The sequence below is a fragment of the Theobroma umbraticum genome, unplaced genomic scaffold (genome assembly GCF_002168275.2).
Source record: "Theobroma umbraticum cultivar Fairchild unplaced genomic scaffold, ASM216827v3 scaffold_44.0, whole genome shotgun sequence".
Classification (NCBI taxonomy): Eukaryota; Viridiplantae; Streptophyta; class Magnoliopsida; order Malvales; family Malvaceae; genus Theobroma; species Theobroma umbraticum.
Window position 1 is genome coordinate 11,171,312 of NW_018397255.1, and position 16,834 is coordinate 11,188,145.

The 16,834-nt window shown below is 34.9% G+C and overlaps 2 protein-coding genes across 3 annotated transcripts; one reads left to right on the forward strand and one right to left on the reverse strand.

Moving 5' to 3' along the window:
* Positions 1–2,177: 2,177 nt before the first annotated feature.
* BIR1 (BAK1-interacting receptor-like kinase 1) lies at positions 2,178–5,378 on the reverse strand. 2 transcript variants are annotated; one of them, XM_021417991.2, is made up of 3 exons: positions 4,992–5,378; positions 3,722–4,688; positions 2,178–3,583 (listed from the first exon to the last, which is right to left on the reverse strand). In XM_021417991.2, the coding sequence occupies exons 2-3, from the start codon at positions 4,562–4,564 to the stop codon at positions 2,567–2,569; spliced, it is 1,860 nt and encodes a 619-aa protein (XP_021273666.1). In that variant the 5' UTR covers positions 4,565–4,688; positions 4,992–5,378; the 3' UTR covers positions 2,178–2,566. The 2 variants fall into 2 exon arrangements, with proteins under 2 accessions (XP_021273666.1, XP_021273667.1); XM_021417992.2 differs by lacking the exon at positions 4,992–5,378 and adding an exon at positions 4,856–4,987.
* Positions 5,379–10,874: 5,496 nt separating this feature from the next.
* LOC110409159 (FRIGIDA-like protein) lies at positions 10,875–16,600 on the forward strand. The gene is made up of 5 exons (XM_021418419.2): positions 10,875–11,196; positions 11,461–11,544; positions 13,682–14,742; positions 15,396–15,568; positions 15,974–16,600. Exons 3-5 carry the CDS (start codon positions 13,692–13,694, stop codon positions 16,388–16,390), a joined length of 1,641 nt encoding a protein of 546 aa, XP_021274094.1. The 5' UTR covers positions 10,875–11,196; positions 11,461–11,544; positions 13,682–13,691; the 3' UTR covers positions 16,391–16,600.
* The last annotated feature ends 234 nt before the right edge of the window (positions 16,601–16,834 follow it).

A 16,834-nucleotide genomic window follows, 5' to 3' on the forward strand; every position in this document is an offset into this window, starting at 1 on the left:
TGGTTGGATGCTTATAACCAATCAAGTGCCAGTGGTGCCAGGGGCACCAAGATTCAGGTCGCTAGAAAGTTACGTAAATCTATTGGTTTTTCTGATGAATGAGTTGTGATATTCATGCTTCGAGTGGTTTGTGTCCCTTTCTTATGCCTAATGGTGAACCTCTTACCATTAGAAATTGTTTCACAGTGATATGCCAAGGGTGAGCCTAATCAAGAATGAAAACTAGGGGTGGTACTGGCAAGGTTGACGACTCCAAAATTGCCAACTAAAGTTTCATACCAGCATAGCAAACATAGTTGGGGCAACTGAACATCCCATTCTGTGAAACCAAGTGACAACATTTAATCCATTTTGTGACCAAGAAGGGGGCAAAGAGAAAACGAAAAGAGGCCACTCTGGAGTCTAGATGATAGCAATAGTTTTACAGGATCAACTGCCTACTTCTCTTGACTAATCCATCAAAAACCATTATCAGAGATATTTGCTTAATAAAAGTAGTAAACTAAAATGTAGATAAGAAATTGTATAATAAAAATTTTAACTAATGCTTAAGAAGAAAAAGGTTCATAACAACATAAACAAGATGCATTCCCTACATATGATGTACTTGGCAACCAAATCAATTCAGACAAGCAGGACAGACAACTTAAATAAACTATCATTACCTTAGGAAAATGGACCATAAGTGTAGCATCTCCCAAGAAAATTTATAATCCAAAATTTACAAATAAAATTGAAGTACAACTTTAAAATATGCTGAGCTTTAAATAATAGAATCAATTAAAGATAATTTTAGACCAGTACCCTCCAATACAGTTTGAAGCCTTTATATTAACCAGTAGAAAATTTGAGCTTTAACTGTAAATATGCTCAGTTTGATATCTTATGGACAAACAAAAAGAAAAAAAACATAAGATATGCATGTGCTTACTTGCCTCGGAGTCAAAAGTAGCAGAAACAAATTCCTCAAAATAAACAAAAAAGGACTGTGGAATGATGTATGATAAACAGTTTGCAGTGTGACAAGGAACCTGAAGTGCAGAAGAAAATTTCACTCAAATATATACAAAGAGAAAAGAAGCTTGGCACGATTGGCAAAATACTTCCTGCTAACAGTCTGCACCGCTATTACATAAACTGAAATGAAACAAGCAATTTATGCCATAAAAAAGGTGCAGTAAACAGACTTAGGATTTCTAAAATTAGCAAACGAAGAAGGAAAAAAATGGTTAGTCATTCATGAGAAGAAAGAATTACTCCTGGGAGAATTAGCAGAAATCCATATTGGAGAACTCAACCAGCTTCTCTCACTATTTAATAAGAGTATTAGAATCCAGCTAAATTTCTTGATGAAACCTAAGCTGTCCATATCCAATTGAATTTATCAGCACCTTTTATCAGCAGATTAAAGATTATGTTTAGAGACAAGTGGGCAGAAAACCATGTAGTAACTTCAGGCCAAGAGCAGTAGCATATAATGTACTTGTGTCTTCTTGTGTGCTTTTTAGCTATGTATGCACTCACACACCAAAGCAAAGTATGCTGTACGGGATACGGTACTATCAGAGTAAGAAGTGAAAATCAAGATAAAAATCTTCAATGCTTTGAGGGAATCAAGCCTCCAAAAAGAGAAAATGGGAAGATGAGAGCCATACAGCATCTGCACATTCTTTTACAGCTCTCCACAAAATAAAGGAGAACAATTAAAATAGTTGAAGTTACTGCAATCCCCAAAAAAGATACCAATCCCAAGTAAAATTGAAAAGCTGAAGTTATGCGGTAAATACAGCAGTATCCGCACAAATACATGCAGGTGCATCTAGAAGTTTCCTGGTAATTATTCAATTAAAACTCTCATTGTAACGTGAACATGCTACTTGCATGCTGGCATTCATGCAGGTGCTCCATGATTCTCAACAGTGCATGAGAGAATTCTGTTATTGTTAGTGTTCTCATGCCAAATTTAAGATTCAAAATCCAGAAATTGCAACAGGAACAACAGTGACTCATTTCACCAATTAAAAGTAAGAAAGGGAAAAGACTTAAAAGTCTCACAACTGTAAGTTGTCTAGCCCATGTTACATACAGCTGTCAGTTGATTTAAATAAAATCACTCTGCATACAGAAATAAAGGCAAAAGCACTCAGCAAGATACAATATCACATTAATGAATAAAGGAAAACACAAAGGAAAACACTAGTCCCGCAACTATAAATTGATTTAACTTACATTACATATACCATTCACTTGGTGTAAATCTAATCATTCTGCATACACAATCACTTACGGAGAAAGCCTCAGGAGAAAAAAAAAAAATGAATCTAAAGTTTTTCCTCCAGGATACTAGCCAAGGATTCTAATACGAAATAAAAGATAGAAAGACCTAACATAGATGCTTGAAAACTATAACTGATGCCATTACAGTGAGTACTAAATTTAGAAAGTTGAAACTAGTAAGTAAAGCATCAGTACACATAAAATATCAATCTTTATTTTAAGCATGCACGATAACAAATACTTACACATGCACTATGCCAAGATGCACCACTCACCAACCCACATTTTTTCAATTATTCTCCTTGACTTCTCGAGCAACAATAAGTTCCTCTATACAATCAGCATCACCTATATCAGAAGGCATCGACAGTTCATCCTCAGCAGAAAAATTGTATCGCTCCCCAATAGCTCTTAAAAGCTGGTATACCTCAAACATGGTAGGCCTCTCCTTGGGAGGTGGCAATACGCAATTACTTGCAACTTTAAGAAATTGGAGAAGTTCATTATCAACACCCTTCCCAACCAAGAATGTGTCAATGGCATCTTGAAGTTTACCATCATTTGATAGCTGCGTAATCCATTCTACCAGATTTCCCTTGAAGCCATCAGGAGCTTTGGCTACATGGGTAGGTCTCTCACCAGTCACCAACTCAAGAAGGACAATGCCAAAGCTGTAGACATCTCCTTTTGGAGTAGCCACTAGAGTTCTCGCATATTCAGGGGCAACATAACCTAAATCCCCAAATTCACCATTCACAAAGGTGCTCAGATGCGTATCAATCGGGTTCATGAGCCTTGCAAGACCAAAGTCGGATATTTTGGGCTCAAAATCAGCATCTAGTAAGATGCACTTAGAGCTTATATTTCGATGAATTATACGAGGATTGCAGTTGTGGTGGAGCCATGCAAATCCTCTGGCAGCCCCTACCCCGATCTTAAGCCTTAAGGGCCACTCCATAGCCTTGTTAGCATCATCCACAAGATGCAAATTATCATTCAGAGTACCATTTGCCATGTATTTGTAAACTAAAAGCCTCTCCTTCTTTGCCATGCAGAAGCCTAAAAGGGGAACTAAGTTACGGTGTTTCACACTTCCTAGAGTAGCCATCTCTGATGCAAATTCTTTGTCAGAGTGTTGAGAATCCTGTAACCTTTTAACCATTAGAGAGGTTCCATCTTCAAGGACTCCTTTGTACATAGTCCCTGTTCTTCCTGACCCAATAATATTATTTTTGCTGAAACTGTTAGTGGCCTTCAAGAGATCACTTAATCTCATTTTGGAAACTGACTTTTCAAACATGGAAACCTGCAATAACATTACCTTATAAGTAAATCACAGATAAAACCATACTAATAATAATAATAATAAGAAACTACTTGCGGTTTCATAATGGAAAGAAGAGCATCTGCTGTATTCTGATGTGGATGTATTAAATTAGCTTGCCTTAATGCCTTTAGCTCCCTTTAAGCCCTTTGCCCATTTGTTTCCTTCTGGATCATCATCCTTCTTCCTCATGACAGATACTTTACGGAAATAGAAGAACAGACCAATACCCACACCTATTGCGGCAACTGTCACCCCACCAATAGCAGCCCCAGCAATGACTCCAGTTTTAGTGCCCTTTGAAGTAGCCTGACACGGATCCAAAGGCTTCCCACACAATCCTGGATTATTTGCAAAATTGTCTGCTGATAATGACGAGAAATTTGGAATTGGCCCTGTCAAGAGATTACTAGCTACGCTAAATTCTTTCAACCTACTGAGCAAACTGAGTTCTGCAGGAATCTGGCCCGTCAATTTGTTGTGGTCAAGTTTCAGAATGTTTAAGAAGCTACAATTTGCAAGGCTTGTCGGTATATTTCCAGAGAAATTATTAGATGAGAGATCAAGGGTAGTGACATATGGAAGAAGTACAGAGATATTGGTTGGAATACTTCCATAGAGTTTGTTGCTTGAAAGATCTAAGCCTGTCAAACTTTTGCAATTTATGATTCCTTGAGGAAACTCACCCTTGAGTCCCATATCTGAAAGCCGGATATTTAGAACCTTATTCTCATCCGGATGCCAACATTCAACCCCAGTAAATCTACAAATAAATCCTTCAGTATTGTTGTTGAAATTCCATGAAGAGTTTAAGTAATTAAAGGGGTCCTGAAGCGAAGCTCTGATGCTCTTCAAACAATTAATATCTTCCACAGAAGCATAGCTCAAACTACAGCGAAGCAGTGACCATGCGAAAGAACTGATAAGAACAGCAAAAACTCCGCTATGCAACACCATGATCATGAAGAAGCCCCTCACAATGGAAACTGAAAGCGTGGATTAACAAAATCCACTTGTGCAGCTAATAACAGCTTAACAGAGATTAACTGTCAAATCCATTAAACCATACTTCTCCTAACATTTAAACCTGAAACAAAGTTAAAAACAAAAAGGGGAAAAAAAATCAAATTCACCTTTCATAAATATTCGAAAACACTAACAAGAAAAGCTAAAGAAAAAGGGAGCACAGAGAACGAAAATTCAGCTGATAAACCCCAATTTCACAAAGACCAACACAAAAGATAGAAACTTTACGCCGAGAAACTTAAGCAAACCAATTGAAGTTGACTATTTGACTTAGATTCTGATCAATATAAGAGAGTATCAACAAAGCCCAGAAAAGGAAAGAAAAGAAATAATTAAACTTTGGAACAAAAATTCAAAGACCCACCTCAGATTTCTCAAGTTTTAACCGAAGAAGATCAAAGAACAGGCAGAAGGGTACTGGAAACTACAGCGAAGCATCCTTCTTTTCCACAGAGAAACTCGGAGAGAAGACGACCAATAGTTCATAAAGAAAGAAGACAAAGTCTACGTCACGGTTTAAATATTCAAAAGCATAATTCAAAGCTCAAAAATAAAAGCTCCAAAGAAAAAAAAATGAAGTGAGATATGTGTGTAAAGAGTGTGAACTAAAGATTGTTTTCTAATATTTTGGCATGATCGGGTCAAACAAGGAATGGCCAGTTTATGTGCTTTGGTGGTTGTTTCGTTTTCCAAGCCATGGAGACGACTGGACTCCAAGAGGGGCAAAGACTTTTCTAGTGCGCCTTGCTTGACTTGCTTTCCGTTGAAAAACTTTGTGCTGAAATATTATTAAAAATAAAAAGGTTAAATTGAGAGCGGGTAAAAAATAATAGAGGGAGTTAAATATATTTGTTGGATGACCTAGAAACACTTGTTGGCTCTCAACTTCACTGTTCATGGCCGTCCATTACACTGGTTGTTGAGTCGTGGAGGATCAAGCACCTGCCAATCCCCTTCTGCCGCGTCCAAATGGGAACGACGCCATGAATTCTTTTTGGAGATAAGAAAGAAAGCAAACAAACTTGTATGCAATATCTTTTTCCGCAATTAGCTGTCAAAGTAAAATATTCAAAAATAAGTTTTCAATACCTATAAATTTTATTTTTCATCTGATACTGTATTGTTTTAAAATATATTTGAATTATTTAAAAAAATTTAAATAAATTAAAAAATAATTAATCATTTTTTATTTTATATAATAAAAAAAATCACCACGTAATTATATAATTATGTCATATCATTATCGATCAATATATTATATCGACATAACGTAACATAATATAATAAATAATATTTTAATTAATAATAATTAATTAATTATTATTTGATAAAAATTTAATTAAATATAATACAAATAAAATTTTATTAAAATTTTTTTTAAATATTATACTTTAGTTTTTCCACTCATGATTTCAACTTGACATATTAATTGTCAAAATATAAGATTAGAAGGTTTTAGTATTTTAATAAAAAATTTGAATACCATGTCATTTGTGAAACCCTCCACTTTGCTTTAAATTTCTTAACTTACCATGACGTGGGTTTCACATGTTTATCAAATGTAGGGGTTACCACCCAAGTGTTAAAAAAAAAAAAAAAATGTTTTCCAAGTTCCGAGAGTGTTTGATACGGCTTTCACAATCTTCAAAGAAACAAAATAAATCATGAAATTTCTATTATTTACACATATGAATTATTATAATTATTATTGGGTTTTTACATTTTCATATTCGAACTATTTATGGGTATTTAAATGGGATTTCTGCCATTAGGTAAAGTAGTTTTAAATCGAAAAAATAATCTAGAGTTGGACAGTCAAAGAGGCAAGAAGGATCCACGAAGCACTACATGAAAAAGAGTATGGCTGGTGGATTAATGTTTCATTGCTAGGTTGCTTCAGAATCGTGAAAGTTCTGACTTTGTCAAATTAGGCAATCATTCGCAAAATCTAGCCACCTTGGCCTTTTTAATTTTGGGTACGTAAAAGGGAGTGAAAGGAGATTCAATGAGAAGTTTCCATACTTGATGAAGGCAAATTCAGTCGAAAAATAACAAGGAAAATTTACTTTACTTTACTGTGATCTTATATTATCTTTTAAGCAATCGTTTGTCAAGATTAAAATAGATAATGAAATTACATTAAGATTTAGTTATTATTTTTGGGATCAAACTCCCAAAGTGACACTCAGTTAAAATGAGACAAGAAAAGAGAAGAAATACCTTAGAATAGAGTAATAGAATCAAATTAGATTATCAACTTTAGGTTGCTCATCTCTTAACGGTTCTTCTGTACCCGCTTCCTTAAACCCAAACCTAATTATATATGTGTTATGTGTTAGATTTGATAGAGACGGCAAAATCTTAATGAGGGAGATTATAATGCCCCTAAATCTCACATTGGGAATTTGTGAAAGTTGCTATGATATGTATGTAAAGACTTGAATTTGTATTTGTGAAATGTTTTTTGTAGATAAAATTAAGGATGTAAATGGGTTATTGTTAGATGAGTGTATGTGGTATTTAACCTAATAACATAGGATTGGGGTATCTAATATTCGATTATAATGCAGATTAGGTTAAGACTTTTAAAATTCGACATTGATTCGAAGTAAGTTTCAAGTATCATTTTTAGGATACCTTAAACCCAAACCTAATTATATATAATGTTACAAAAATTTAAAATTTTGTGAGATTTAAACCTTTATCAATCTTACCAATTTTGTAACTTAAGATATATAAAAATTTATTATTAATAGGGATTGAACTCATAAGAGGATGGGAAACATTCCAAGGCTTTACCAATTTTGCTAACTTAAAATGGATAGTTCTTTACCATTAGGATTCAGTTTTGAATAATGTTTTACAATTTTAAGCGGGTTTTAATAGGATTTGAATACCTTGATAATTAAATAGTTTAGGATCTTCTACTATGGTGATGTCTTGTCTGTTGTGTTTATTGAATCTGATGGTTAAAGGAAGTGTTAAATGGGGTTTAGGGTGGTTTTTTGTTTTTCTTTTTTGGGAATTTTTCTGGCATGGAAATGTAGGTGTTGGAAGGGTAGGGTTTTTTTTTTTTTTGCTGTTTTTGCATATAGTACAGAGGCAATGCAAGCTCAAAGGAAAGTTTAGGAGGTATAATAGTGGATGATGCTGATATGCTAAGCTAAATCCTCATTCTAACCACCATTGATTTTGTACAATGTTCTGGAGGTGATCTCTTCTCACTCCCTCCAAGGTTAATGAAATCATTGTTGATCCTTCAAAAAAAAAAAAAAACTAGAATTAATAGTCTGCACAGCTAATAGACTTAGAGAAGGTGACTTTAATTTCTCCTTTCTCATTTCTCAAAGTACCCCCAATGCCCGTTGGCCTAGGGCATCTTTTTGTAGCACCATCCACATTAAATTTCAATTGTCCTTACATAGGAGTTTCCTAATTAATACCTTTATGGCCACTTTGAACCTCTTTAGCTACACGAACACTATTAGGTTGCAGATAAGTTCTTGGTGCGTTAGGAAACTCATTTGGCCATTTTGCTTTAGCCCACGTTGTAGTTCTGATTCTAACGAACTCCCAACATCTTGTAGTGTCCCAACTCTTACCGTCAAAAACCACTTCATTTTTTTTCCTTCCAGATAGACCAAACAATTGCAACAAACACCATTGTCCAAATTCTCTTATCGACCTTTTCTATTTGGTAGTCGTTCTAAGCCTTAAGGCCTGTTCTTGCATCTTTTGACAAAATTCACTTAACATAAAAAAATCTTGCACCATCAACACCATACCTGCCATACTTCAAACCAAGTGATGAGAAGATGGCCATTGGTTTCACCGTGTTGCCTACATAGCACGCATAATGTCACATTCTCTCTTCTAACCCTCCTAGCAAGTTCCTTCTTGACTCCTATTTTTCCATGCATTACTTGCCACACGAACACCTCAACTTTGTGTGGAGCCACCCCTGCCCATATATTTTTTCAAAGCTTTCGCCTTCTAATGCTTGCACACGTAATATTTTAGCAAAATGATTTTATTGCATAGTCCCGCTTGTTTCTCTTTTCCACACTATTTCATCTTTGAAGTTTTTACTAAGTTGAAAGGTCTCCCAACTATTGCTATTGTTCTATCTCCCAATCAAAAATGTTCCTTCTCAAGGTCACATTTTAGGCCAACATTATTAATTCTACTTTTAACATATAAAATAGATAATCATTTTGAGTTTCCTAATTTTAAATATAGTCATTTTATTGAGAATAGCATAAGCTATCATATTTAATCATTTGAAAGACTTTTTGTTATTTTGAATGATTTTAATGTGTAAATAATCTTTAAAGAATTGGATTGTTTCTTATATTTTTGTATGGTTATAGATAGGCTTTTGATTGTTTTATGAAAAAGCAAGATTATTGGAGTATAATGAAATAGAACCTCACACACTCTTTATCATCTTATCGTATATATAATTTTCATTAAATGATTTAAACATGTTATTTTTTAATTTCAACGTATGAAAAGAATTAAAGAATTAAGCATATGATTATTTTCAATTTAGCTTATCTACATGATGGATCGTATTTTATAAATGAGCTATGAAATCTTTTATTTTCTTTTGAAAAATATTTTAAAAAGTTATGAATTCATTCTCAAGGAGTGAGACAAGCAACGCTAGAATTAGTTCCATAATCCTATCAACAGGTTTTGATTTTTTGCTCAAACCTACCTACTGATGAATTATAATAATTAGTAATAATCATGAGAATTATATTATTAATAGAACTTTAGTGATGTGACTAAAGATGATGGAATTTTATGAATTTTAAAAATGGAATTTATAATATGCTTTATAAAATATTTGAAAGATGATATGTGCGGTCATTAATTTATAAATTTAATATGAAAATTTTCATTTTGATTATAATAATAATAATTTTGCAACTGTTTTGATAATATGATTTATTGATCACCTTATAAAAGTATTGAAACATTTTAGTTATTTGAGATTTTTATTATAAAATGCAATTGATTCTTATTTTGATGGAGAATTTAAATTCATTGTATTAATCTTTAAATTTAAATTAGACTTAAATAAATACTCGAGTATTTGATTCATTGGTTAATGTATGATCTTCTTGTCTAGAGAGTAAAATTTGAATCATCTCTTTACTAATTATAAAAAAAAATTAAATTTAGATAATTTTTACCAAAACTTTATTCGAGTAATTTTATATTTAAGATATTAGTTGAGAATTTGCTTTAGAGAATATGTTTGGTTTTATATTTAGATTTCAGATCAGGACACAAACAATGTGAAAAGAAGTGGCAAATTTTGATGTATTCTTTTTTCCTTTTAATAAAGACGCACAAATTTAGGAATTGGTATTAGCCAATCATCCAAGGTAGTAAGTTGAACAAGACGCGGGTGATGTAGCCCATACCCGCAGCAACAGCGAGACAAGCGTTTTGCTTTAGCCGGACCGCTGATGCGAGAAAAAAGGAGCACAACACAAAGCTCCACTGTGTCAGCTTCGTCAAAGTCAAAGTATACACTCTTGGCACCTTGGTTTGCTGTCATTGGCGCAACCTAAGATACCCAATGACTAACAACCATTTAAACCATCATTGAACAAAACCCATTGGAAATTAGTGCATGCAAAGAATAAAATGGATCAATAAATCAAGATTCATAAAATTAAACGATAGACCTTAGAATATTTTAGGAAGAAAGTTCTTTTTTATGGAAAAGTGTGACTATTATCCAGTTGTATCTCGTCTTAAAATTATCTATATTTGACATTTTGGTAAGGAAAGTAAATCATACATATCACTTAAAATTAATAATTAATACATAATTCCAACTTTTTGTTTTGTGAACAAATTAAGAACGAAAGTATCAGTATCCCTTTTTTTTTCTATTTTCTTATTTGTAGTTTACATTTTTAATTTTTAAAGTTGTATGAAGGAAGGAAGAGTAAAAAAAAAAAGGACAAAAAAAATATTAGACTATATTGACAAAAGTTTTTGTAATGATTTTGGTATTGGCCAAGCCCAGCCCGCTCAAGTTGTTCAGACAAAGGTCGGGTGCAGCAACCAAAATCCAACACCAACATGCCTCAAAATCTTGGTCTGAATCCAACGTGGCACAACTTTAAGAGCACTCCTAAAGCTCATTAACACCCCACCGGCTAAGACTCACTTTACAACGAAGCGCAGACACAATTGTACACTGTCATACAACAAAAACGAGAGTGCTCCAAAAAAAAAAATAAAAATAAAGCGAAAAGAAAGGAAGCGAGAGAGAGAGAGAAATGGTTGTGCAGTGCTTAATAAAACACTAGCTTTTAGCTCTCAAGACTTTTCTCCATCTGCCTCTCTCTCTCTCTCTCTAGGGATTGAAGAGTGGTAGCAGCCACACATATCCACTCTCCCAAACACCAACCCCCCTTCTGTCTCTCTCTCTCTGTCTCTCAAAAAGAAAAAAAAAAAAAAACCAAAGGTAAAAATGGATTGATAATTCGAATCTCCATCGAATTAGGTCACTTTGTCACTCCATTTCCCTTGGAATCAATCAGGTAATTTCTCTCTCCATCGCTATTCCTTTCTTTTCCTTTCGTTTTCACTCTTCTCTCCGGATCGGCACACTCTTTCTTTCTTTTCTTTTTTTTTTCCTTCCTGGAAAAAAATTATGAAAAAAACCCTCCATTTTCCTTCAAATTTGTTTAATTTTTCTTTTTGAACTTCGAACCTACTTTTTGAGCTACCAAATTTCGTGTTTTTTTTAGTGTGCAGTGAAAATTGAATATTGGACTGTTCTGATCGTGTTCTTTCGTTTTTAGGGTTTGGTGTTCTTGTTGGTGTGGTATAAACGATCTCTGAGTCGGCGTTGTCTTTCTGTAAATTTGAAGCCTGTAAAATCACTGGTGAGAGCAGCTACTTCTTTACTGTAAAATTATAAAAGTTTCAGATTTTTCCTTTGTTGTTTTTAAGTGCTGGGTTCTTTTTCGGTTCTCTAGAGTTTCAAAATAAGCTTGAGCTCTCAAATTTCTTTTTGGTCTTGACGACTTATTTATATAGCATTTGGTCTAGGGTTTAGCTTGTGGTTTGTTTCTATTTATGGAATGAAGGAGTGCTTACTTTAAACTTAATAATGGTGAACTTATGAGTGATAATGATACTAATTAATTTTGGAAAGCTGTTAATCTTTATGGTTATTATTGATGTAGCTAAACTTCTTTTTAGTGGTCCTTATTAAGTTAGGCCATTTTTTGAATTGGGAAATAGAGAAAGCTAGGAAAAAGTTTTAGTTTGCTGAAACTCATTATCTTCCAAAAGGGAGCTTAGGTTATTGTCATCTGTTATTTTTTTTGTTTGGAAAGTACTTCTTGTTGTGAGAGGGTACTACAAGTCTCATCCATGAAGCAACATTTATTGTTTCATGACGCTTTTGAGGGTGGAATTTTGTTGTGATTCAAGGTAAACCTGCTGGTTTTTGGAAGTAGTTAATGGAGACTAATGAAGGAAGAGTATAATGGTTGAGAACCAATTAAAATAGCATATAGGAAATTGCAGAATGGTCTACTGGAGGGTGTCTATTTAGATGGTTGGCCCGTGGAAGGCGTTCAGATGCATGTTATTGCAATTTTTCTCCTTTTCAATTAAGAGTGCTACAATTATTTTAGAAAATGGATCGAGTGCAATTATAATGGGAAATTTTGTTTGGTTACTTGGTATATCTCTATTGATATAGGGGTTAACAGTAACATTCTTATTGGGATCTTGTGATATTGTCTACTTATTCTTTCTGTAATTTTGTGACTTGTGGTGATGGTGGTTTTGGGGGGGTTGAGGGTTTGATGGGTATGAAAGAATGATTGAAAACTATTGAATATGATTGCTTGAGATTCCTTTTTTCTCCTTTTCTGATTTACGGTGAAGGATTGTTCCTCACTACTTTAAATTTTTGGCATTGGTGTGACAGAAGTAACCTTTTTCTGCAATGCAACTAAGTACAACTTTTACAATAGATGGATTGATTTGAAGGAGCAGAATCTCTCCCCAATCTCCCATCCTTCCTAGTTGTGTATTTTTTTTCTTTCTTTCTTTTTGGTAAATACTGAAACAGTAAATGCTCATTGTTTCTAGGTGTCTATTTGGTCTGCAAATTTGGGAAGTTTAGAATGATGTTTAGCCATGTCTTCATTGACTTCGTTACTTGTTGTGAAAAGTGTGGGAAGGAAATGTCAATGGTGGTGGAAAGTGTCATTAAGGAGTGATCTGATCCTTTTGGGAATTAAGATGCTTTGAAGAGTTTCTTAGTGCCTGCATCTTGGTTTTCACCTTGTCTTTTGAAGTTGTCTCATTGATTATCATTTGTCACCAATTATTGTAATTGCATTGTTGGTGAAGCTACTTGTTGTAAATGATCCTCTTTTTACATGCAACATTTATGATATATGGCTGCTGACGCACTTGGTGCAATCATCATTCATTCTAATGGGATTAGTTCATAGTTAACTAAGAACAAAGACTGTATAATGTCGAGACTTGTTTTCTGCTTCTAGAAGCAAAAAATGCTTGTGCTCTTGTACAGAAAGTGTTTTCTTGGACAGCTGCTAAGTAAGATATCTTTTCAGTGACTACTAAGGAACCTTTAGATGGTTCTTGCACTGGCTTCTAAATATAGCTGCTGAGTTTTTTTCTTGATATTCAAGTGGTCAAGTTGTGATATTTTGCCCTAGTTATGTAGATAACTATATAAGTCCTCCAGTTTTGTTGCTTTCATTACTCCATTATATCATCAGTTTATTTTGCTGTATTTGGTTATTAGCTTGTTACTGTTGTTCACAGACAATATTCAACTCTTTGAAAGAAAAAATGTGTATATTTATGTTGAACTTTACCTTCCATGATATTAAGTTTTTTAATTTTATGTTTTCTGTTCATTTTTCCCCTTTGGTTTTAAGTAAAGGTTTGTGTAGTTTAAAAATCTGTTTGGTTGTACATTTTGTCTTTCGTACTGCAGTGGGAATCTGATCTCTGCTGACATTTCTTTTTCAGGTTTTCTGCCATGGAAGATACACAGTCAGTTGCTACTCTCATAGACTCAACTACCTCTAAGATACAGCAGCTTCAGAAAGCATTTGCTGAACTTGAAAGTCATCGTGCTATAACACTTAATATGAAATGGAAAGAACTTGAGGAACATTTCCATGGGCTTGAGAAGTCCTTGAAGAGACGCTTCCATGAGTTGGAAGACCAAGAAAAAGAGTTTGAGACAAAAACAAGAAAAGCTCGAGAAATGTTGCAAAAGCGTGAAGCAGCTGTTGTAGCCAAGGAACAAGCCTCATTGTTTAGGTTACAAGAAAAGAGAGATGCTGCTGTTTTTGCCATTACTAATGCTCTAGAGAAGCATAGGAAGTTATCATCTGAAGAGCCTGCTGATGTCAGCTGTGATGGAGACAGTGGTGAACTGTCGGTTGAGGAGAAACCACCTGATTCTGTGCCTTCTGAAAGTAACTTGGAGGACATCAAAAGTTCTTTTGAGAATGGAAATTTTGAGGTGAAATCTTATCCCCAACTGGTAAAACTATGTGAAGAGATGGACTCTGAAGGACTGCACAAGTTTATATCAGATAACCGAAAGAACCTTGCTGCCCTAAAGGAGGAAATCCCTTGGGCATTGAAAGCTGCAGCAAGCCCAGCTTGCTTAGTCCTGGAATCTTTGGAAGGATTTTACCTTTCAGAAGTGCCAAATGTGGATGGAAAGAAAGATTCAAATCTATTGGGTCTCAGGCGAACCTGTATCATGTTGATGGAATGTCTTAGCTTTTTGCTAAGTAATCTGGATGTGGTTTCTGTTTGTGCTGTAATCTCTGAAGATATTAAGGAGCAAGCAAAGTCAATTGCTGAGGAATGGAAACCAAAGTTGGATGCTCTTGACATTGATGCCAGTAATGGTAACTCATTGGAAGCTCATGCTTTCCTGCAACTCCTTTCTACTTTCGGTATTGCCTCTGATTTCAATGAGGAAGAACTTTCAAGGCTGATACCAATGGTCTCTCGTCGTCGACAAACAGCTGATCTCTGCCGTTCCCTTGGTTTGTCCGAAAAAATGACAGGTTTGTGTTGGTATCAGCTCACATGGTAACATTTTACAAGTCATTTACAGAATGTACTTGTTTTTGTGAAAAACAACAATGATTTTGAAAATTGAGCTTGAATGTCTTTTTTACCCCATGGGTTTACATTTTATTCATCCATTTTGTTTATTTTATTCCATTTTAGTAAAACTGATATGACTAACCATGTCTGGTAAGTCTTTTTCTTATTATCCCTAAACAAGGTGATCTCTAGCCATTGGCTCCATGAAAACTCTTCTTTGCTCTTAGACCGATAGGCATCTTCCTAAAGTAACTAAATGCTTTTAGGTTTAGGTATTTTTGAAAAATATCTTTGTTTAAATGCTATTTTGGAGTTGATTGGACCATCCTGCATTGTGTATGACCTTTGAATGACACTTTTAGCTATGTGTCTTTTAGTATCAGTTGTTTGGAATGAGCTGAATCAATGTTAAATGATATTGTTTTTACTACCTTAAGTAGTATTCATGCTCTTGAAACAACAAGTGAGGGATTCAACATATGGTAATACAGTTGTAGAAATCAACCATTTCTTTCATTGTACTGGTTTTGTTAATTTGTGCTTTTCTTTCTTTTATTTATCTTTTCTATTAACTTTCTTTTATTCATCTTTTCTATTATTTATATTTTAGGTGTAATTGAAGTTCTGGTGAATAATGGAAGGCAGATTGATGCAGTTAACCTGGCTTTTGCATTTGAGCTTACAGAGCAGTTCTCTCCTGTACCCTTACTCAAATCCTACTTGAAGGAGGCAAGAAAAGCTTCTTCACCTGTCAAGCCTGGAAATGCCTCACCCTCTGCTCAGGTGTGTTCTTTACTCAACTACTTTAAGGTGATTGGTGTTTCCTAATACTGGCTGGCCTTAACCATATGTTTGAGGGGCAAGCACTTATCTTCGTCAGTGCCCACAAGGTCTTGTCTGAAGCAGATTGGACCAGCTTTCTGGCCAGCTAGCCATTCGAACATACTTGGGTCTTGTCTGATCATTTAGGATGATTTGGCTAGTTAGATCCAACTGCAATAGATCTCAGCAACCTGACACTACTTTGGAAGTTAAATTGTTTAGCATCTATTTACATGTCACCCAGAAAGCAGATTTATTCTTGCAACTTGAATGCATGAGACTGATTTGCAAATATTCATGCTCATGATTTTTTTTTTCCTGCTGCATTTTGGAAAGTGACTGAAATGCTTGAATTCTTTTTTTAAGACTGAGGTTAATGAGCGGGAGTTGACTGCTCTTAAGGCTGTGATCAAGTGCATTGAGGAGCATAACCTTGAGGAGCAATACCCTATTGATCCGCTCCAGAAGCGGGTTCTCCTGTTAGAGAAGGCGAAGGCAGACAAGAAGAGGGCAACTGAAGCTGCAAAGCCTCAACCCAAGAGACCTCGTGCCAATGGTGCAGGATATGGTCCCCGAGTCACTAACGTAGCTGCTGACAAAGCATTCTATCCTAGAATTACAGATAGGTACCCGCAGTACGTGTATGACAGACCCTATGTTTACACCGGACCTGCTGACAACCACGGGCCCTCTCTTCTTGGTTCTGCCACCTACAACTTCTCTCCTAGTCATGGCAACTACTTTGGAAATGGCTACCAGTATCAGGCTCCGTATCTTCACTAATTTCCAAACATGGCGAAAAGGTGACTGCGATCCTCTCACATTAGCTGTTAGCCTTAACCCTTGAGTTCCTTCCATGTTGCAGTGTATGAATGGATTTAGTATTAAAAAGAAACAAGAAAAAAGAAAAAAAAAATTGCCTTGTTAATTTTAATCTGGTGTACAAGAAGATATTTTGATCCTCTAATATATGCACTCTGTTTTGTATGTAAATACCTGCTTTACTCGTTTGTATTTTGGTATGGAATGGGTTGTTGCAATTCGCGTAGGGGTGTGTTTGGTACGCCAGATGAAGGATTCGAACCCGGATGGTACTTTTCTTAATGGAGGATGGAATGGAGTGATGAGCAAGAAGATTAGCAGTCTCCGTAGGAATATACTGGAGCTCAGATGGACTTATTAGTTGGCATGCCCAGCTACTGTTGATTAACATTACAAAACGGTTTA